The sequence below is a fragment of the Malus domestica genome, chromosome 16 (genome assembly GCF_042453785.1).
Source record: "Malus domestica chromosome 16, GDT2T_hap1".
NCBI classification, from domain to species: Eukaryota; Viridiplantae; Streptophyta; class Magnoliopsida; order Rosales; family Rosaceae; genus Malus; species Malus domestica.
The window spans coordinates 9,138,204-9,161,554 of NC_091676.1; the positions used below are offsets into that span (position 1 = coordinate 9,138,204).

General features: G+C 35.8%; 1 protein-coding gene and 1 long non-coding RNA gene across 2 annotated transcripts; one reads left to right on the forward strand and one right to left on the reverse strand.

The window, feature by feature from the left end:
* The first annotated feature begins 6,535 nt into the window (after nucleotides 1–6,535).
* Nucleotides 6,536–9,043, forward strand: LOC114822073 (protein TIFY 9). The gene is made up of 4 exons (XM_029096070.2): nucleotides 6,536–7,402; nucleotides 7,641–7,779; nucleotides 8,033–8,090; nucleotides 8,529–9,043. The coding sequence occupies exons 1-4, from the start codon at nucleotides 7,001–7,003 to the stop codon at nucleotides 8,563–8,565; spliced, it is 636 nt and encodes a 211-aa protein (XP_028951903.1). The 5' UTR covers nucleotides 6,536–7,000; the 3' UTR covers nucleotides 8,566–9,043.
* Nucleotides 9,044–14,818: 5,775 nt separating this feature from the next.
* Nucleotides 14,819–17,106, reverse strand: LOC139192641 (uncharacterized). The gene is made up of 2 exons (XR_011576873.1): nucleotides 16,380–17,106; nucleotides 14,819–15,178 (listed from the first exon to the last, which is right to left on the reverse strand). It is a non-coding gene; the product is annotated as an uncharacterized lncRNA (long non-coding RNA).
* Nucleotides 17,107–23,351: the final 6,245 nt, after the last annotated feature.

Genomic DNA, 23,351 nt, shown 5'->3' on the forward strand with positions numbered 1-23,351 from the left:
ACTGAATTCAAGGCGTCAAATATAGCCTAAAAATAGCATTGGCGGACCTTTGTCCACGCGCCATCTCACGCGCCGCCATGGGTGGCGGTTGGCCGTCCGGACTCACCGGAAAAAATTAACTATCTCTAAAAATTACCAAAATTTGCAGATTTGAAGCTCTCAATGAGTATAACAACTTTCATACCTATGACCAAGACCAATTTGGCCTGGAAAGGCTTTAATTTCATCAAACCCCGTCAGAAACCCTAGTTTTGGGTGTCCTCAATTCGGCTCCATCGCAACTCCGACGCCTCAACCATTGCCTGTGCTTTGTTCCTAGGTTCTAGGGGAGGGTTTTGGTAGTGGTAATTGAAAGAAAACGTTTCACAAATGGGTGGATTTCAAGTAACCTTTCCCGCGGCACCTGAGGGTGCAATATTATTATCTTGCCATTTGTTGGAAAATACATCTACACACTTTTATCGTGCTCATTCACTACCTTCTTAGGCAACATCGTCAGTAACATAAATTTTCTATATCGCAATCTCAATCAATCAAATATTTGTTCGCAATATTCTTTTGTAAATCACAAGGTGCACATACAATTTTATATTCTATTTCAAATGATACCATACTCCTAAACAGGAATGTAACCGTAGTTACCCATAATTCTAACAAAAGTAAGCGTCTATTAATTATGCATTGTGCGTAAAATCTCTATACATCAACCTTAATGATATCGTAGTTAACCCAAGATTGTAACCGTGGTTACAAGTGATTAAAATAGAGATAAGGATATACTGCAACCATGCTAATGGTGGGACGAACAAGATGTAACTTGTCCACTGAGGTCTGAGTAACTCATTTCAGACTAATCGTTAGTCTAGGGGTAGAAATGCAATACTAAACAACTTCTAATACTCAAAACCTTCATAAAGGCTTCCAAAGGCTTGGGAAGTGGAATATGTAACACGATGAAATATAACCATATCAAGATGATAATCTTGGCGGTTTTCTATTTGCCCGAACTTGTATAAAAGTCTAGAAGTAACCCTCTCAAAATGCCATCATCTTGTAAAAGCAAATAGAGTGGTTGTCCAGAAAATTTGAACTTTATTTCCTCAACATCCTTCTATTCCAACCGAAGGCGAGATGCCTAGACTGAAATTTCTCTTCAAGCATCTTAAGTGGAGTCTAAACTTTAATTTTTCATTTGATCATATCACGAACGATGACCTTTTAGATCACATCTCGCAGATAATTTAACATCCCATTTCTATCTTAGTTGTCCTCACAAGTGTCTTTCATACAATCCTCAGTCTCCCAGGTAGCTTCTTCCACTAAGTGATTCCTCCACAAAACTTTTACTAAATGCACAACCTTATTCCTCATAGCTAGATCCTTCCAACCTAAAATCGCCACTGGCTCTTCGCCATGTGACAAATCTAGATTAATCTCTAATGGTTGAGGAGCGATCACATGTGATGGATCTGAAACATAATGGGGGAACATAGAAACATGAAAACATTGTGCACTTTAGACAACTCTAGAGGCAACTCAAACTTGTAAGCAATTTCACTGATTCGTTCTGGATCCGGTACGGTCCGATGTACCTAGGACTTAACTTACCCTTTTTCTCGAACCTTACTACTCATTTCCACGGTGATAACTTTAAAAATACCGAATCATCAACTTTATACTCTCGGTCAGTGGAGGTGTAAAAATAGGGGTAAGATGAGACAACACTTCAGTTGTCAGAAACTTTAATCATTTCCAACACCCACTCTAATTCACTTTCCTCGGTGATAAGTGAGGAAAACTCTATAGACGAAATATTTGAGGTTTCTACCATAAAGTGTTTAGTCCCAGGTTGGGTAGACTTGTAATTAAGTTTTTCAATGACATTAGAAACGTTTGATATGAAGCAAGGAAAATTGGTGTGCCATTAAGAAGTGGGTCGGTGATGTACCTCAGTTTGCAATTTGGTGATATCCCAAGTAAGATGTTAGGATATGACGCCAAAAGTACACGCCCTTGAAACGTACAATACTACTAGCCAACTTTACGACACGAACTAAAGGTCTTCACAATTTTCCCGAAATTCAAATCACTCTAACAGCGAAATATTAACTCATACCTCGATTATACTGTCTACCTATCGAAGTGATCGAGAGGTGGCTAGTCGAAGAGATTTCGTTTATTTAGGTAGGTGATAAGGTGAAAACAACTATGAGTTAACTATTCTAATACAAAGCTTAATCCTAAGCTTTCACAATCCTAGATTATACGGCTCAAGCGAAGTAGTTCATTGATCCTAGGAGGATTTGATGACTGTCTTTCGGATTTCTACAACTCCCAGGATATGACAACTTACATTCGCAAGCCTATTCTCATCCATTTAATAAGTGTAACAACAAGAGCGAAATCTGGGAAATTAGAGTTGATTGAAAAATTCCCTTCTGTGCTATATAACTAACTTCATGATACAACCACCAAAATCCTCATCAGATATTTTTCCCCAAAATATCTCCACAAGCTCTTCAAGTAAACATCATAAAACCAACTAAGCTCCCAGGTTTCCAAGCCCCCAAAGTTTTCTTCATTCTATTGCATCAACCTCGCTGATTCCAACAAGGAAAAAAAAAAGGATCAAGTTTCAAAAATGGGGATCATATTGTACATTGTCATGCACTTCTCCAAACGAATTCATTTTCATAAGTAAGATAAGTTTTTCAACGCAGACAGGGAAAAATAAAAAGCAGAAAATGAAAATGAGACTCTTCATCGTTCAAGCCAACAGGTAACAAAAACTTTCTTGAGACACCGTGATGAAACCCTACATGGTACTCCACAAACACATCACCAAGAATAGCTACTATCACCAAGCACAAGGCACTATACTTTCCATACCACATTGGTGAATAAAAATAATTGCCGTGTAGCATGCGATATCCAAGAAGATACATCAATAATGATACATTAACTCCATGTTAGGGCAACTAGTCTCAAATTCCATACATTTCCTTGACAAATAAGTTCATTAATTATAATCTAGAGACACACTTCAAAATGATCTTCTAAAGATTGACAAATTATCAATTTTTGCTCAAAATTTAGAAACAACTAACATATTTTCCGTATTCGATGAGGTGGCAAGATTCAAACATTAGACTCGAGAACCAAGAATGCTCACATCACGTGTGTAATGAATGCAATATTGCTCAACTTATGCTCTGATACCAAACTGTCACATCCCGACCTGGGTCCACCACATCCCGGGCCCATTCCACCACTGTAACACGATATTATCCTCTTTGGGCTTACCATTCCCTCACGGTTTTGTTTTTGAGAACTCACGAGCAACTTCCCAGTGGATCACCGAGTGCTCTGGCCTCCTTCTCGCTTAACTTCGGAGTTCCTACGGAACCCGAAGCCAGTGAGCTTCCAAAAGGCCTCGTGCTGGGTAGAGATGAGAATATACATTTAAGGATCACTCACTTGGACGATGTGGGATGTTACATTAATTCTTGAAATTTATGTTTAAGTTTTGTACTATCTTATAATATTTAAGAATAAAACATTTCTTTCGACAAAAATAAAAAGATAAAACATCATTTCAATAAAAGACTAATCAAATACCTCGAAATGGAAAGGAATCCTCCCCGGATTCCTTCATTATAATCCACCAAATTAAAAAATTTGTATTATTGAAATTTGATCCAACGGATACAAATAGGGGCACACTTTAAAAATTATAATAACTTCAGCCGTTGAATTAAATTTCAATGACACGAATTTCCTGATTTGATGAATTAAGAGGAAGGGATTCGGACCCCTCGACGCGACTTAGACCTGGTTTGATACTGAGGTGATTCTAAAAAAAGTCGGTATCTAAAAAAGCTGGGAGCTTTTTTGTGTTTGATAAACATTAAGCTTTAGTTTTTTTTTCCACAGTTTTGGGTGAAAAAAAGCCAAAAACACAAAGCTGCAAAACCCAGCTTTGAAAAACCAACTTTTTCACATATGTTTTACATAAAAGTTTACCAAACACTATAATACTACTTTTTTTTTTTCCAAAAACACTTTTACAAAAAAAGTTTACCATATACTCTGCTGCTTTATTTCACAACTGTTTATTCTCTTAGCACAGCAAAAATAATATTTTTTTTTAAAACACAGTAATACCAAACTATCCATTAAACACAATGACATGAAAAAATTGTTGATGTTGCCCGTTACATTGACGCATCGCATCACATCAAAAGACAATTCTCGAAGGACGACATGGCCGACGACTTTTGCCGTCACGTTAGCAAATGAACCGAAAGTGGCCTACAAAATTGAACACGTGGCTACAGTTCCCCGGGAGATTATAGTCACGTGATTTTTGACGTTACATGTTCCTATCCCCGATTTCCCCTACACCTTCCTTTCGCCAACTTTACCTTGAAAATTCAGCGTCCCATTTTATTTTATTTATCTTTTGGTCCTGAAACTTCATGATATTTGCAAATCGACAACGAGATCCAAATTTTAAAAGAGAATAATCTTTTAGGTCAATAATTAATTAAAAAAATTAGGACAATCTGCTTTACCTACTTTTTGTACAACCACCCAAAGTTGTCAAATTTCTATTAATTAGTGCTCACTCAAATTGTTGACGAACCAAAAGATCGATTTATACATGTGCCTATGGATGTCACTGTCTTGCTGGCCACTGCCTAAGTATTTAATTCCTTAACCAAATTATAAACGTGATTAATAAAAATAAATTAAAAATTCATGCAAGTTGATTTTGTTAATTTATATTATGTCATGAAGGCCAATTTTGTTGTTGTAGTTGTCACCCATGTTGGTAGTTATGCGGACGATGCTTGTTGTTGAGGGAATGATGTTTTCGAGCATTACCTATTTGACTGTGTAGTGTTAGGTTGTGAGTAGTGTTTAAAATTTTTTTCGATATGGTCAATATTTTTATGAAAATATTAAAAAAAATTAGATAAAAATACGATAAGAAGATGTGGAGTTTAGCTTCACCTCATATCGGATAAAATTTTAAATTTCAACTAAAATTAATAAATTTCGTCAACATTTTTGACATATCGATCAAAAATCGACAAACTGACATATTAGAAAGAGTTGCTGGAGAAAAAAATGTATAGCATCTTCAAGTAGGGGAGTCTCCCATTTGAGCAAAACACTCTTTACTTTTTTTTATCATAAAAGAAAAGGCAATTCACATACTCAAACACCATTAGGTACCCCTTATGCACGAAAAGCGTAAGGAAAAGTAAAAGAAAGAGACCATTCCAAAGCATTTAAAAATTGCTGGAACCACAGGGCATCTAGAAAAGCAGAGAGCACTTTTGCCAACTGCCAAGTCTTAATACCTTGCCGGTTAAGGGGTGATTTGAGAGTGAGGTGTTTTAAAAAAAAGTACTTATGAAAAAAAACTGTGAGGGTTTTAGGTGTTTGGTAAACTGAAAAAAAAGGCTTATTTTGGAAGCTGCTGTGAGAATAAGCTGAAATCAAAGGAAAAAGCTGAAATCAAAGGAAAAGGCTGAAGCTGCTATTTGTAGCTTTGGAAAACTGGTTTTTTTTTCAAAGCACACGGAGCTACAGTGCTCCTTTAATGAAAAGACCCACTATCAGACTGCTTTTTTTTCCAAAAGCACTTTTACAAAAAAGTTTACCAAACACTATGCTGATTTATTTCACAGCCGCTTATTCTCACAGCACATCCGCTTATTCTCACATCAGCTTTTTTTTCAAAGTACAACAATACCAAACCAGCCCTAATTCATTCCCAAAACATGTGAAACTTTCCAATTAATTAATTGAGAACAGTTTAATCCAAAACACACGGTCAAGCCAGTGAACAAGGGTTGTTGTTTTTTTTTTAACAAACAATATTATACACACTAAAAATGAGGGGTGGACTTAACTTCACAATGAGTTAGCAATAATGTAGTTTAAACTCACTTTTGGCGAGAATCGAATCTAAGACCTGTCACTTACAAGTGAAGAGGAATACCACTAGACCGTAGTACTAAGTGACCGTTTTTATTTGTTTTTAGAATCGTTAAAAGTGCTTTTGCAACGGAAAAGAATTTAGACAATTAGCTGAAATGATCATTTTATAATACTTGATTGCAAAAATGATCATTTTTTTAGTAATGGTGACATATAAATCATATATTGATGCCATTAATATAATGACGTCAATGACATGGTAAAAACTTATCATTTCTGCATCCAAATCTCAAAAACTGATCGGTTCTAGCTAATTGTCCAAAAACCTTTTAGGAAGCACAAGTTTGCATAAAAATTTCAACATGTTAATAATGAAAGCACTTTTATCCCAAGACTTATGAGCAAAAATACTTTTAACAAAATAATTATACATGAACCCGAACATGATTGGTAAACAATAAAACAACAATTTTCCAAATGCATTTCGCACTTTCAATTTAACTTTCTCACGTAATAATACATAATTAATTGAAACTCTATATCCATCTTAGTTTTATGTAAGTTTTTTCTCTTGAGAATACGCGTTGCCCAACTCTTCAGCATACAAGTGATGAAAGAAGACAATAGCCATCGTCCAAATAAAAAAATAAAAAGACAATTGCCAAATGGCCAAATGGACCATGGCCACTTGAACCCCAGTACAAAGACAACTAGCACAGCAGCAAGTCCAATTTATTCATATTTTATTATTTGCATTTATTGATTAAAACCTTACTTCATGGATAGCGCCTCCCCGTGGAAGACGTGTGCTTATAAAGTATTCCAAAAACATCTCTCTCTCTCTCCCTCTCTCTCTCTCTCTCTCTCTCCTCACTCACATTGCATGAATCTCGTGCCCCTTAAAAGTCGCCCCCCTCTCTCTCCCGCCTTCGTATTTTAATAAGTTGCTCATCTAATCCAAACCTCCCCAACCCCAACCCCAACATTCCTCCAAATTTCAAATTCCAAACCAAACTCTTTCAAGCAATTCAACAAACACCTTCTAAACATGCCCAGAGCCACCGTTGAGCTTGATTTTTTCGGCATGGACCAGCACCACCGCGATGCCCCCTCCTCATCCTCCAAATCCCAGTTCCAGAAATTTCTCCACCGCCCCAAAAGCTTCCGAGACATTCACACCGCCATGTCCAAGATCAATCCCGAGGCCTTCAAATCCGTCATCGCTTCCGGCAATGCCAGCCCCAGCGTTCCAAATCCAGGAAAATCATTTTCGGTGCCGTCGAGCCCCAAGGCGGAGCAAGTTCCGTTTTCCTCGTTGCCGCTCTACGTTCCCACCGGCACTTCCGTTTCTTCTTTCACGGTTGCTGCTTCAGAGAGCCTTCAGGAAACGAAGCCGCTGACTATTTTCTACAACGGTACCGTCTCTGTTTTCGACGTCCCTCGCGACAAGGTTTGTTCTTCTTCTTCTCCTCTTTTGTTTCTGTCAAACAATAGATTTTGTTAGATTAGCAACCGACGGGTTTGAACTCATGCCGTCATACAAGGCTCAACATCTTTCTACTACGGTAGTAAAGGGCAACTTGCTCTTCTTCTTCTCCCCTTCTTAATTAATAGGAAAAATTGTTTTTTAATTTGTTGGTATTTAGTTTCTAATTCTGATTAATTAATGACTGGATTTTGTTGTGCAGGTGGATAACATATTGAAGCTTGCCATAGAAGGAAACTCCGGCAAAGCTGCAGAGGCATCGGTAGCCGTCGATCCAAAACTTGCTTTTCATCCAAGCGAGCAGCATCAGACCCAGCAGCTTGTGGATCCTCTTAGCGAATGTTAGTCTTCACTTTTTCTAATAATATTTACTTTTTACGGCATCTGCTTATATATTTTCACTATTGAGGAAGCTTCTCTTAAAAGTTAATCCTTAAGAATTATGCTAAACCGTTACGTAAGTAAAGTGGTAAAGAAAGTTCGTATATTATACGTATTAGTATCACTGATATCCTACAGTATTAACGCTAAAACACTAACAAGTTAATATTTTTAGTTGGAGTCTTACGTATTTTTATTTTATGAATCGTGCAGATCTACCGATTACTCGCAATAAGTCATTGCAAAGGTTTCTTGAGAAACGCAAAGAGAGGTAAATTTCCACACGAATATCTTGGTTTGTATGTTCTTAATCTGTAGAAGTACTTTTTAGGAGAGATTTTAAGTACCAGATATTTAAGGAATATATTATATGTCATAGTACAAATAAAATAAATAATATATATTTTTATAGGTGTCTTTTTATATGGGTTTAAAGTAACTAAAAATTAGAATTATTTCCAAAGTAACCTATAAAATTGGATCTGTTTCAAAATTTTCCTTTATTTTATTTTATATTACTTTATTTATTTTATAACACGTGAATACTATAAATTTGATAAAAAAAAAGCCTAGTGATTGAAATCATTTTACTTGTGAATTATTATGGCACCATACTTAGTCTATATAATTAATCAAGTACCATACTTAGTCCATAATTAATCAAGTGGAAAATAAATAATAACGCGTTTGGTTTTTGATACGATTACAGGTTGAATTCGGGGTCTCCATATGCCTGCCAAACCTAATTATTGACAACCAGCACAAGGCAAAAGTAGGAGGAGGAAGGAGGAGGAGACGTGTGTCGGAGATGACTGAGTCCAACTTCCTTAGCCTTAGGAAACAGAGTACCTACTTTAGTAGAAAGCGAAAGATAAGACCGACAATATAGTAGCATTATCTATAATGTTTTCCTCGTGAAGGGGGCAATAGCAAAAGCACTAGTCCTATCCGAAAAGCACTTCTTGTTAAAATCTCTTTGCACGTTTTAGTGATGGCCGCGAGTCTATTGGGCAACCTAAGCTTGGCTAGGAGTACATCCTCAAACTTTCAGGTGGCCTTCTATGTGGTTTATTTGTGACCATTTTTTATTTGTAAATTATTATTATTATTATTTAATGTTAGCATTGAATTTGGTGGAACCATGCGTGTTTTGGTTTCCGTTGGAATCAATTCACCTTGTTTGTGTTGTAAAGTAATAGAAATCTGAATTCAACTTTTTTAAAACGTGTTTGGTTGACTGACTTTACTTTTCACGCACGGCAACCAAAATATGAAGAAACCTTACCATTTATTATTCCTTGCCTGCAAATTGCAATACAAAATATATATGAGATTTCAACTTGGCTTTGGCTTTTCTTCTTGTTGATATCGTTCACATGGTGTATTCCTTTTCTGATTTATGATTTCTCTCATGATTGTCTTAGTCATGCTCAGAATAATTTTCCTACAACATGTTGTATATATTTTCATCTCTATCGTCACAAAATTTACGAGAAAAAAGAGAAAAAAGACGATAAAATTGTAACAATAATTCTTTAATTTTAATTTAATTAGAATAATGATCATTCAATAAAAATTTGTGACCATTAGTCTTTAACTCGTCAAAACTAGTTACACAAGTGAAGCTAAATTAAGGAGCAAATATGGAAAACCAAAATAGAAAATTGTAGTAATAGTTCCTAACTTTTACCTAATTAGAGTAATGATCTCTTAACTTTAATCAAATTGTAGCAATGATTTTCCAATATGACTCATTTTGACGGAAATTCTGACATAGTTTATGAAAAATACCACAAATGCACGTTTTAAAGAATTAAGGGACTAATGTTCATAGGTTTTTAATTGAAAGATTATTGCTCCAATTAGATTTAAAAAAAAAAACTAATGCTATAATTTAAAAAAATATATATATATATTAAAAACTAGACGCATACAACAAGTGACATGATAGTTTCAGCAATCACGGAGATAATACCAAATAGTGTCAGGAGGAAAACAAAATGCGTGGAACGATTATTGCCCTTGTTCTTTTTACTCTACCCTCCCATTGTATGTGGAACGTGGTTTTCAAACATGCTGGGCAAAAACAATCGAGAGACAGCATCCGTGACAATTAACAAACCTTCTCCTCGAGAAACAGATGGTGTATCTGGTTTGGCATAAGTGGGATGATTATTTGTAGGAAACTTGATTATATATTGAAATGTTTTTAGTTTTTGGGTTGGTAATGGTAGGTCACGTGCTTATTAGTTTGGCTAAGTTGACTACACACGTTACCCTTCCACAATATTTCTCTGAATTGGACCTTCGAACCCATATGAAATACAAAATTTTCTCCCTTAGCGCACCAATTTTGTGTGTATCGGATGTGCATAATTCGGTTGAGTCTAATCACCCCATAACGACACTGTAAAACCAATAAAATCATGTCGAAATTAGGTTATGCACAATTTATGACGGTGTTGTCATTGTTTCGTCGGTGTTTGAGAATCGTTCTAGTGTCTTAGTGACATTGTAGACTGTTGTTAAAATGTCGTTATGATATCGTTAGATTTAACCGGATCATGCGAAACTCATACAAACGCGACCCCGTGCGCAAGAGAGAACATCTTTGTGAAATAATAAAGTGAACGAACGTGGAGATGGTAAGTGAAAAAGGAGGTTGGACAAGTAGGTTACGTGTTATCATTAGCATCCCAATTGTGCTAGAAAAACAGAATTATTGGGCTTTGCCCACGGGCCAAGTTTCTCTATTCGGATGGTGGTGCTATCCACACATTTATTTTTTACTTCTTACACACATTTTTCAATTTTTAGCCGTCAGATTGAAGATCATTGAACAAAACTTAACAAAAGTGTGAATAACACTACCCTTCGTTTATTGTTTCCATCAATCATCATCATCATATAGAGGAATGCCTTGCCTTACAATTGAAGGGAATCCATACCTTAAAACACAGGAGGTTTGCTCACCCATGACCCACCTAGCTGGGTTGTGCGCATAGTTTGCCAGTTGCACACAATTTAGGTAAATAGTGTATTGACAACATCAAAAGCTAGTGCTGCTCATGCCTATTTTACTACTATAGTGGCCTTGTTTCAAACGCTTCTTTAATACAATTTTTTTTTACAAACAATAACATTAGTAGATTAATTGTTAGTTGTTAGCAGGGAGAAGGTCGGTACGAATCGTACCTTCACCACGTTGCATATATATAGTTATTTTTCGTCATTGCGTAAAGCGTCATTTACAATACAATTTGTTTTGTGTTTCACAAAAAGAGTAAATTGTAGCTATGATCTCTTAACTTTAACTCAATTGGAGTAATGGTCCCTCAACTAAAAATCCATTACCATTGGTCCCTCAACTAAAAATCCATTACCATTGGTCCCTCAACTTTAATTCAACTGGATAAATGGTCCCTTAACTTTAACCCAATTGTAGCAATGGTCCTTCTAACATAACTCGTTTTGACAAAATTTTTTATGTAGTTGACGAAAATGACCATAATTACACACTTTGTTGAGTTGAAGGATCCTAATTATATAAATGGTTATTCAAACATAACTCATTTTGACGAAATTGATGAAAAAAACTATAGCTACACATTTTGATAAGTTGAGGGACCAATGGCAATGGATTTTTAGTTGAGGGACCAATGTTTCAATTTGACTAAAATTGAGGGACCGTTGCTACAATTTATTCTCACAAAAATGTCACATCCACACAATAAATGCTTGTTTAACCAAGTGGATGACAAGAATACTTTAATGACTAGAGAAATGGAAAGGGATCCTCTTCGGATCCCTTCTAACAAATCCACTCAATCAATGAATTCGAGTCCTTGAAATTTGATTCAACAGTTAAAGTTATTGTAACTTTCAAAGGGGCACTCTATTTTTCGCTATTTGATCAAATTTCAAGGATCCAGATTCATTGATTGGGTAGAAGAAATCTAGAGAGGATCCCTTTCCCCAAATAGAAGAAATACCAAACTAATTAGTTGTCAAAACATAAAAAAAAAAATCATTTGTTATAAAAACTATATTTCTAAAATTTGTCTTTTCTCTTTTACCTACTACTCTATTTTGATTTTATTGGTGAGTAAAGAGTGATGTTCATAAAATTTCGCGTCGTCAGTGATATCTAGAAAATATAATATTTAAGTTCAATTAAATGTCCAAGTGGTGATATCTCAACTTAAATACGTCAACCTAGGTGAAGAAATTTAAATTTTTTACGACGCATATGATAGATTTAGGACACTGGCTCATCGAAGTTCTGGTTGCATTTGCATATAAGTTTCTCTCAAGCTCTAGTTTGAAAGGGAATGCCTTCTTTCTCGTGGAAGGGCAAAAGGGAGGAAATGGATTGTCATTGACACTGTTATGTTGTGCTCGTTGTAGGATCGTCGTTTTTTGTCGTTGAAAACAAGTTTTGATTGCGTATTTACTCTAGTTATGGTATGTTTGATTTTTTGCATAAACCCATGCACCACAATATTCGTGGAAAACTGAAAATTGTTATGGAAATTTCCAGTAGCCATACGAGGGCTCAAACTTTTCGTAGTGTGTATTTTGACTAAATTATTGAATGACCAAGGCCAATTTTGTGTTTCCTAGTAGAATATATGAATCTTGTACTTTTGTATAACATTTGCCATTACATGCCTCATTGATATTGTTAGTTCCTTTCTCTTTGGGTTTTAATACTGGGTTTCTTTATTTATTTAGGCAAAGTGATAGCTCATGCTCTTGATGAGAACGCTGGAGCTTACTAGGTAGGCTCTTTGGACCTCGAAGAAGTCGGAAAAAGATACATTAGAGGTGAATTGTGATACATACTTTGAGTCATATATTAATTCTTTACGTTACGCTCCCAATTGGCACTACTAGAATATTATCAATGATGTTTGAGGGAGATCAGATCACCCAAGCACTTTTTCACTAGGTATAAGCCCCTTTGAGAAATAAGGATGTTAATCCATCCAAATATCTCAGCCAGTTTCATCTCATGTACGCAAGCCATACAGTAACTTAGATTTATCATAAAGCAAGTTTGGCGGATGGAAAAGTGATTTTGGTTAGTTGAAATTTGCATGCATGATGGGTTTTAAACTAATTTTTGTGCTAGTTCAGGTTATCAATCTTTAAGAAGTTCTTGTATCAAAAATGAAAAGAAAATAAGAAATTCTCGTATTGTTGAAGTTATCAGTGTATTTACTACTATTTATGTCAACTGATTTCATTTTCAATTTTCCACAAATATTGTGGTGCATGGCTTTATGCGAAAAATCAAACATACCATAACTAGAGTAAATACGTAATCAAAACTAGTTTTCGACAACCAAAAACGACGATCCTACAATGAGCATAACATAACAGCGTCAATGGCAATCCACTTTCCTCCCTCTTGCCCTTCCACACTGGGAATGGCTAGCCGCTCAGTTCCTTGCAGATTTTGCTTAGACTGCTCATATAAAGCCTTGTTAATCATCAAGCCGCAATGTAAATAACAAAAATAATTGTATATTACCCTTTTCCCTATTAACTAGGAAAATCTAGACTCAAATTTTCTAGGCAACCAAATAGATGACATTAATACTCAGCAGTTTCATTCTTCCGTTGCCCTCCTATTCTCGGCAACCAAACACAAATTAGGAAATGAAATTAAAAAGAAAATCGGACCTGCCTTGTAAATTAGTGCTTGAGCGATGTTCTTGATGTGCCACGTGGACCTTTCGGTAATGAGGACCGTGTATTATGCCCATTCGCAATGCTTATCCGCCGGTATGACCCTGCTCCCGGCATGAATGGTTATTTGTTGCTCAGCACCCCTACAAGAACACAAGCAGAAATAGTAACAGGACAAAATTAAAAGGGCCAAGAGGACTGGACGAGGGCAGGGAGGTAATGTACTTTCTTTCTCTAGACACAAAGCTGGGCCCCGCGTAGTGTACTCTTTGTCTTTCTCTTTAGACATATAGTTGGGAGCCCCTACATAATCTCACTCTCTCACATTCTATACGCTTTGATGATGATTACATCGTTGTTTGCGTTTTTAAAACCATGAAGACATTTCGTGAACAATGTTTAAGGGGTGGTTAAAATGTGCAAATATTCATCATTAATAATATTTTTTCGATGAGCTTAAAATATTAAAAATGTCTAATAATTAATGTGCAAGCGTGAACAAAACCACGTGTCTATTGACATTTTCTTTAAAATTCCTCTAATACGTTGTTTTGGAAAGAGGCCATCTTTCGGCCACGTGATTGGATGGTTGGGCTTGAGGCCCATGTTCGAGGGTTTAGGGTGGGCTATGGCTAATGGGACCAAGGCTTTTACAAGTTGCTAAAGGTTAGTCCATTTCGTGACTACGTGTTTAAGAAAATATTTAATGAAAACATGACTTTACTCTTTTCAAATTTAATTTTTACTAACTTAAATTCTATATAACTTTTTTATTTCTTAAAAAAGTCTACTGATTACTAAACGGATATACACATAATAATTTATTTATCTAAATAATTATCATAACCGTAACTATAAATTTTATATGGACGGATAACCACGGTTACCCATAACCGCATGTATTTTGCCCATTCTTAGGCTCCATCTAAGCACATTCTTTAATAAAGTTTGACTTCAAATATTTTGTATTTTTCTGATATCTATAATGCACCTAATTACTTGTTTGCCGTCTACAATTTTTTAAACTATGCGAACTAAAAAAATTTATCCGTGTTGACAAATATTTTACATATTGTTTATAAAAAAATATACCTATTGTTTATTTTACTAAAAAAAAATTTTATTTGTTTTTTTTTTGTACGAAAATAATTTACCTTTTGTTTTGTTTACAAAAATAATTTACCCAAAATATAGATCAACTATTTACACAAATATAATAATCTTAACTACATAAATAAAGCTCTCTTTGTCAACCAAAAGAAGATAAAAAGACAATTTTGTCTTCTATCACAGTACAAAATCATGGGCAGCAAAGTAAAATCACACAAACTAAATTTTATAGTTTTATTTCAAAGCCTCATTGATCCTGATGACACACCCTCGACCCAGAATGTTCACTTGAACATCCGAATCGCGATGTGCTGGTCAACACTTGTAAGGTGACGAAGCCATAAAGTGTAATGATGTTGAAAATGTGAATAAATTAAAACCTAAAAGTGACTAATTTAGAGTGCACATGTGAGTGAGATTGAACTCATATCTCACAAGTGATGTCAGAGCATAGATAAATTGCATTAAAAGAAGAGTAAAGACATTTATACCAAAAGGAGAAGTCTCCTATGTAACAACTTTTACCATCAATCCTCGTCGTCTGCCACTAAAATCCTAGAGGGACGAAAAACAAGAATGAGTGTGTCTGAAAATGAAGTTTTGTAAAACTTTTTTTGAAAAGTGTAACCCTCATTTTAAAACAAGTATATGATTTCTCAAGAATATTATAATACTAATATGTAATACGGTACCTTGCAGCAAAAATGAGTTGAAAGATGTATAGCACAACAAGTCTCCATAACATTAAATCTTAAATTGATATCATAAGAAATCAATGCTCATTAATTTATGTAGGCATACAAGTCCATTGCAGAAATATTCAAACAATGGAATAGGCTGGGTGTAGGTTTTACATTTTAGCACTACATCACGTGAGCTGCACTATTCACATCACATACGAGTCAAACACATCAATACAAAAGGATAGGCGTACATGCTAACACCTAACTCTGGATCTAAAACGAATGTAAAAAATGCATGTGAACTACACGTGAAGCTGATACTTTGTCCAAGACAGTACAAATAACTAAGAGACACCATGCAAACATGTAATAATGAGCAGGTAAAACGCAAGGATGTCATGCCACAAGTTTATACTCACAAATAATATTAAAAACATAACCTGTACGAAAATTTTATTTATAAAGCTAAATATGATATGTCAAATCATAATACATAAAAATAGTTGTTTAGAAAATCACACACACACACACGTAAAAACAAAAAGATCCACTCACGTGACCATAACGTGCTCACCCTCAATGAGCCTTGTCGTTTGTCGATCCAAACAAAAGCTTATACCTATACCGGAGCTGGTTTGGTATTGCTGTGAGAATAAAGGGCTGTGCTGAATAAGCGGTTGTGAAATAAATCAGCAGAGTGTTTGGTAAATTTTTTTGTAAAAGTGATTTTGGAAAAGAAAAAAAGCAGCATGATAGTAAGTATTTTCATTAAAGGACCACTGTAGCTCTGTGTGTTTTGAAAAAAAACCAGTTTTCCAAAGCTGCAAATAGCTTTTTCAGCTTTTCCTTTGATTTAGCTTTCAAAATAAGCTCTTTTTTTTTAGTTTACCAAACACCTAAAACCCTCACAACTTTTTTTCATGGGTGCTTTTTTTTGAAGTACCTCCCTCCCAAACCATCCCAAAGTCACGTTAACTTTAGCAAATTACTTAAACATAAATCATACACAAAATGGACAGATTATAATTAACCTGTCCAAATTTCACATTTTATTACAAAATTCCATTACATACATGTTTGGGGGAGTCCATGCAATACAGAGGTAATGGTCAGCTCAAATCCGGCAAATCTGGATCTCGTTCATGCACGATTTTGGGCTCAAATACCAGTGGGTACATGCAAGCACCCAAGTACAGATTCATGAGTATGCAGGTATTAAGATCAATCCATGGAGACATACATAGAGATCAGACATGCAATGATTTTCTTTTATGGTTTTCAAACTGCTGCACTTTCTGAACAAGAACAAAGATGAAAATCGTGGGTTATACCTTCAGATTACGGATCTGAGTTGAGAGGAACTCCGTAGTTCCTTTCTTGCATTGCGATTTGGGGCTGGATCCGTTGCTCCATCTTCAATTCTCTTTTTGGATCCCCATTCCCCGAAACAGACCAACACATGCATGAGGTTTCACATATTTCCACCACTAAATGCCAATGGACCAGAAAATTTTCAGACAGAATGAGGATTCTTACTTTTCGGTGAGGGTTGGGGCTGTGATTTTAAAGGTTTCAAAGATGAGTCGAGAAGAAATGGGGGCTGCAGAGAGACAGAGCTACGGGAGGCAGAGAGTAGAGATGTGAGGAAGATGACTGGAAAGAGATGGGAAATGAGGGAGTGGGACGTGAAGAGGGGGGCGGAGGGGAGAGATGAAGAGAGAGAGCTTTGGATCTATCGATCATCGCCTGAACCCCTCCACATTTTGGACTTCAGAGTTAATTTCTACGAAAACAAAAATCAGTGTTTCACTAATATTATGTTTGGATGAAAAAAATTCAGATTGCTAAGAAATTTTAAAATGATGAAAATTAAAATGAGAAGATTTTATTTTTTTAGAATTTTTAAAATTTTTTTGTTTTGTTAACCTAAAAGAATAATGGAATTGAATATGAAATTTGTTATTTTTAAACTCTCGATCATAGAAATTGGAAAATGACACATATTTACATGGAATTTGAACTTGGGAATTGGAGGTCACAAATTCCAAGTTTTTTTTCCACACGAAAATTCTAAATTTTTATGTTTATGAATCCAAATAGAGAAATTTGTACATATCAATTTATAAATTCTGATTTTTATCAAAATTCGAAGTATAATAGGAATAACTATTATTTAACCAAAAAAAAAATTCAAATAATTAAATATAACTTTGAGGTATTTATTTCCTTCCCAAGGTGACCCATCATCGTCTGCGTTCTACCACAATTTCCATCACAAGATTACATGGATCAACGCCACCTATATACACAACATTATAAAATACTCTTTCATTTTTTTTAAATTATTTTTCATGGGGAAAAGTAAATGCAGCAGTATAGATGATGACCGCAAAAGTAATTGCAGTGTCTGCAAGAAGATTACTACTTGGGAGAGAGAGATGATGTCGGTTGAAAATGGGGAAAACAGAGTGCGAGAGTTGAGAGATGAGCGCAGGTGAGTGAGAAGAGAGAGAGTGACGTCTGAGAAAAGACTCAGGAGAGGGTTGGATGAGATGAGGGAAAAAAGAGAGGAATTTGAAAGAAAATATAATTAAAAAATAAAAGAAGGAATACAATGGGTGATTAACACAAGAAAAAATCTGCTACAATTGGGGAATCACGGTATGGGATTTCAAATCCCAAATTAAAAATTAAATGTGAGTCCCGCAGCTTACTTGTAGAAATATGATAAGAAATGTATAAGTTTGAATTTATTTCTTATAAAAAGGAAAGGATAAATTAAACTTTACTTTCTCAAGTTTGAAATCGATTTTAATTCTTTATAACATATTTAAAACATTTTAATTTCATATTTCACGTCCTATTTTATTTCAATTTCATAGATCTGTTAGAAAATCTGTTAAGTAAACTGTTAAGTGATGATGTGGCAAATAAAGGGTCTCCATTTATGCTGACGTGGCTGACACATTTATGCCACGTGACTAAATACTTAATTAAAAAAATTAAATTAATTAATTAAAGAAAAGCAAAAAAAAAAAGAAGCCTAAACCCAGTTTGTCTTCCCCACCGAGAACACCCCAACCAAATCGGACGTGCCCTTTCTCCCGTCACCAACCCTATCCCCCAATTTTTCCCCTAGACCATCACCTCCTCCTCTCCTCCCGCTGCAACATCTCATCCGTTGGCAAAACCCCAAACCCCAAAAAAATCCAATCCTAAGCTTTCTCCAACCCAGATTCTCTAGCCTCTCCGTACACCACTCCCATGGCCACAAGCATTGGCGAAAGACACCCACCGAGTCTTATCAACCTTCGCGGGCTCAGTCTCAACTCGGATTGGCTCTGATTCCGTTCAGGTCGTCGCCGACCCATTAGGAACGAAAAACCCCAAAGGGTTAACGGGTATGTGGGAGGGAGGTGACTGGGAGTACGTGATTCCATTGGAGCAAACGGCCTAAGCTTTGAGCCGGTGAGCTCAGCGCAAGTTGTAGATTTCGATTTGGGTAATCGGCGAGCCCAGCCAGTGTTGTCCTTGCTATGTAATTTTGTGGAAATCGGGTGTCATTTTCATATTTCGGTTTGTTGCTCGGGTGGGGAAGACGAAGGGGGGTGGAGGGGATGGAGGGATGCTCGGGTGGAGAAGAAGAAGGGGTTCTGGGTTTTTTTTTTTAAATTTTAATTTTAATTTTTTAATAGGGAAAATTATTCTAATATTTTAAATGAATAAAAAAATATTATTTTTGCCACCTGACATAAATTTGGCAGCCACATCAGCACAAATTTGGCTGTTACGTCAGCTCTTAATGCACCAATGGATGTAAAACGTAATGGATGTATGAAATTGAAATAAAATAGGATGTGAGGTATGAAATTGAAATGTTTTAAAGATGTTGTAAGGAATTAAAATCGATCACAAACCTGAGAGGGTAAAGTGTAATTTACCCAAAAGGAAATGTAACTAAATCATACATGGTTTTCGATTTCGCTTACGTCCACGTGTTCATAAAAATAAATACTATTCAAAAATAGTAAAATAAAAGTGAAAAAAATGAAGGAAAAACTGAGGTTCACGTGGAAGGCCTAAGTGGCATTTAAGAGGCATTTTAGGCACTGTTCTAAAAATCCCCGCCTAGCGCCGCCTAGGCCCTGCCTAGGAGCTAGGCCCCAGCCCACCGTCCCGATTAATGCCTAGGCCCCAGCCCACCGCCTAGACCACTTAGGCACCCGTCTAGCCCGCCTAGACCCGCCTAGGTTGCAACTCACTTAGACAGAACTTTCATTTTGCATTTTGGTTTTTTCCAATAAATTGTAAGAGACTTGTTGCATACTTGAATGAACAAACATTATATCCAATTTCACATGTTTTCATTATGTTCCAATACTTCATGATATATATGCATTCTTTTTTGTAGTTTATGATGAAATTATATATATTTCAAGTAGAAGCAGACACTTATTTACATGAAATATGATAGATTTACTTAAAGCCGCCTAGTCCGCTTAGCCGCCTAGGCGCTAGGCCCCAGCCGCCTAGGCGCTAGGCTCCAGCCCGCCGCCTAGGCGCTAGGCCCGCCGCCCGCCGCCCGACTAGCGCCTAGCAACTTTTATAACCTTGATTTTAGGAATTTCATTGTTGTTGTAAGCAAAATACAATAAATCTCGAAACGGGATGTCACACCTAACATCCTCTAATTTTGAAAAAAAATATATAAAAAAGAAAACTTCTTTCTTTAATCCACATTCTTTTTTTTTTCTTCCTTTCACATTCCCATTTTAAAATTGTTGGTACCGTATTATATTGGGCCTCATTACTAGGGCTTCCAGACATTGAGCCCATGATTCATGTAAAAGGGAAGGAGCCCTTAGTCTATAAAAGGGCCTCCTCACCTTCACAATCACCAAGTTTCATCCTCACATAAAAAGCCACAAGGCTCACAAACAGATAAACTCTCTCAAACTCTCTCTTTCTCTGGGGGACTCCTCCTCACACTTGTAATCCATACATTCATACAAAGAAATACAATCAACATCAGTGTGGACGTAGCCCAAATATTGGGGTGAACCACGATACATCTTGTGTTCTTTACCTTCTTTTGGATTCACGGTTGGATTTATATTGTTCCAAGATCCCTCCGATTTTGTGCATCAACAAAAATAAAAATAAAAATTACTTTCACACTCAAAAGTGAAGCATATGCTAGGAACAACAACAACAACAACATTAGTTTCTCATTGACCACAAAAAAGTTATTCACTATCATTGAAATAAAAAATAAAAAGTTATTCATCCACTTTGTCGGTGCATAAAATGATAACATCACGTGCAAGTGACAATATTTTTGTTGCACACAATATTCTTCGATTATGATTCTTATTTCTTTCTGCTGTTTTTGAGATTTTATTTTATTTACAAATGCATCAATCTTTTAGGCGATGTATAGAAATTCAAAAGAGATTAAAAAAATTCGCCCCAGAAGAATGACAACTTACAATAACATAAACAAAGAATATAGCCGTTGCAAAGCTATATGCTGTCGCAAGCTTTTGAAAGAAAGTTTCACAGTAATGGAAAGCGAGAAAAGCTTGAGAAAGGTGTGCTGAATGTTTTCTTTTCTCAAATTGACTGCTACCTTTTTCATGTTTTAAAATTGATGCTTGATGATCCGTTCATGCTTTTGAGAACTTCACTACAAAACGTATACAAGGATATCGCAATTGATTTTTTATTTGTTCGTTAAGCCAGGAAACAATATGCACTCTGGATCTCAATATGTAATGATCACATTATTCCTTTGAGTTTTTAGTCCAAGAGATACTGTAAACTCAGACACGAATCAAGCAAAATTATCAAACATGATTAACAAATTAAGTTCGGATTAAGATCGATTGAAGCAAACCTTGTTTTCAATGACCATACGTGTAACCCTCACAATTAGTTTCTAGCCACTTCACAACAATTGCCAACGTCCTTAAAAGCATCACTAGGACCTGCCAAACGTTGCCTCTGTAAGTATTCTGAAGCTAGGTAATAGTGATTTTGGATCAACCAATGTTAGGTAAAGAGCAACATGAGTGCCCTTTCCTGAAATAACAAAGAAATTAAAGGAAGAATAAACTTTAATTAACCACACTCATGTTTTGAACGTGGATACAACGGTTGTTGCTGTATGTTGCTTGATTAACGTCCAATGTTGAACTGCTCAATCAAGTAGGCTAGCTGCCCATGATAGGTGGGAGTTGGTTATGGTTGTGTATATAAAAGAAGCATCCATGCTCAAATGAAAAATACATTCTACGTTTTGGGTCTGTCACCATTAGAACATAAAGGATCATAGTGAGTAGAAGATCGTTCCTTTTCTTAGTGTTAATTCTTCGACAAGGCCCAGTTGGTCTTGACCATAGTGAGATGGATGATGATCCAATGTGGTATTTTCCTCTTTTCCGCAATAGCAATGTAGCAGGCTAAGGTGAGAAACTGTTAGGCCATCTCCAATTGAAGGGTCCATAGGGCCAGAGGGTTGAATATAGCCCTCAAATCGTATGTAACCGAGGGCCAGATCAAATGACTCATGGGCCCCACTAGACAAAAAAGGGCCAAAGGGCCAACCGGGTGGCCTAAATGAGCCAGCCAGCTGGCCTGGGCCCGGGCCGGGCTAAAATATTTGAATCTCAACGGCTAGCTGACGTCAGCTAGTTGTTATTTTTTATTTCTTTTATAGTTTTTTTTTAATTTTTTGGCCAAAAATTTAAAAAATATATATTTAATTAAGGCTCAGAAAGGTCATTAGTTCTATGTGGGGATGTTGCTTTTATAGGCATGTTTGATTGCTCAAACCTCTCCCACAGCCAATGTGGGACAAATATAATGAGTGCCACACATGCAAGCTTTTGCTTGCTCAATTCTCTCCCAATGTTGGACAAATATAATGGGTGCCCCAAGTATAAGCTTCCTATTAGAGATGGTAAATGTGCATTTATATATGTAACTATCTCAAACTAAGTTGTACTAGTAATTGGACACTTAAATTAAAAAATTAATTTAACATACAACTGTTAATAGCCGTAAGTAGACATGAAAGCGGCGCCAATTACTACGACGAAGTAAGTATTTTCACAATTTATTTTAAATATTTGATTATATTTCATTTAATTTAAGTTCTTGTAGTTTTTAAATTTAAATAGTAAATTATGTTTGGCCTTATGGCCCTTTAGCCAGCGGTTAGAAATGATTTTTTGTGACAGAGCTAAAACGAGTAATTTGGTCATCGGTTGGAGATGGTAAGAAATATGTCATTGCACTATTCATTACAATATTAATTTTTTGGAAGGCCAGAGAGCTAAAACGAGCCATCTGGCCAACTTTCAATTGAAGATGACCTTATTTCTTACTTTTCCAACTATTTGATTTAGGGTCAAATTGATATCCAAATTCTTTTTTAGATGCATGTGCATATGTTGTGATTTAAAGCTTCCAACATATCGTTTTTTGTACTGTTCATTTTAACGAAAAAAAAATATTTTTACACTAAAAAGTCAATCATGGTACTATTCACTTTACCTTTTATTTTTTCTATATTGTTAAAGTTAAAAGTTTTCAAGCTTTTTTTTATTAATTTTCCTATAATTTTTACCATATATTTCATATTTAAATTTCTCAAATTAATATGCCGCCCATTTATGCTAGCCGTACAGCATCCTTTCTCCCTCCTCTGTGTTTCCCAGTTTTATGTAGAGGGGCAAAATTGACCTAAAACAAAGACATTAATTGATGAAAAGCAAAACTGGGTTTTCCCCAGAGGTGTAAGCAAACGAAAGTTTCACAGAAAAGGAAAGATAGAAAATAAAGGAAGGAAAAGGCACTGTGAGGTTTTACATGGTAAAAGAAAGCTTATTAATTTATGTACAGGAGTTGTAGAAGGTCCCACAAGCCCTAGCCCTAGCAATCTCATTTTTCAACCCCACGTGCTATACAAAGAAAAAGTTTTTGATACTGTTCATTTTAATGAAAAAAATAATTTTACACTAAAAAGTCAATTATGGTACTAT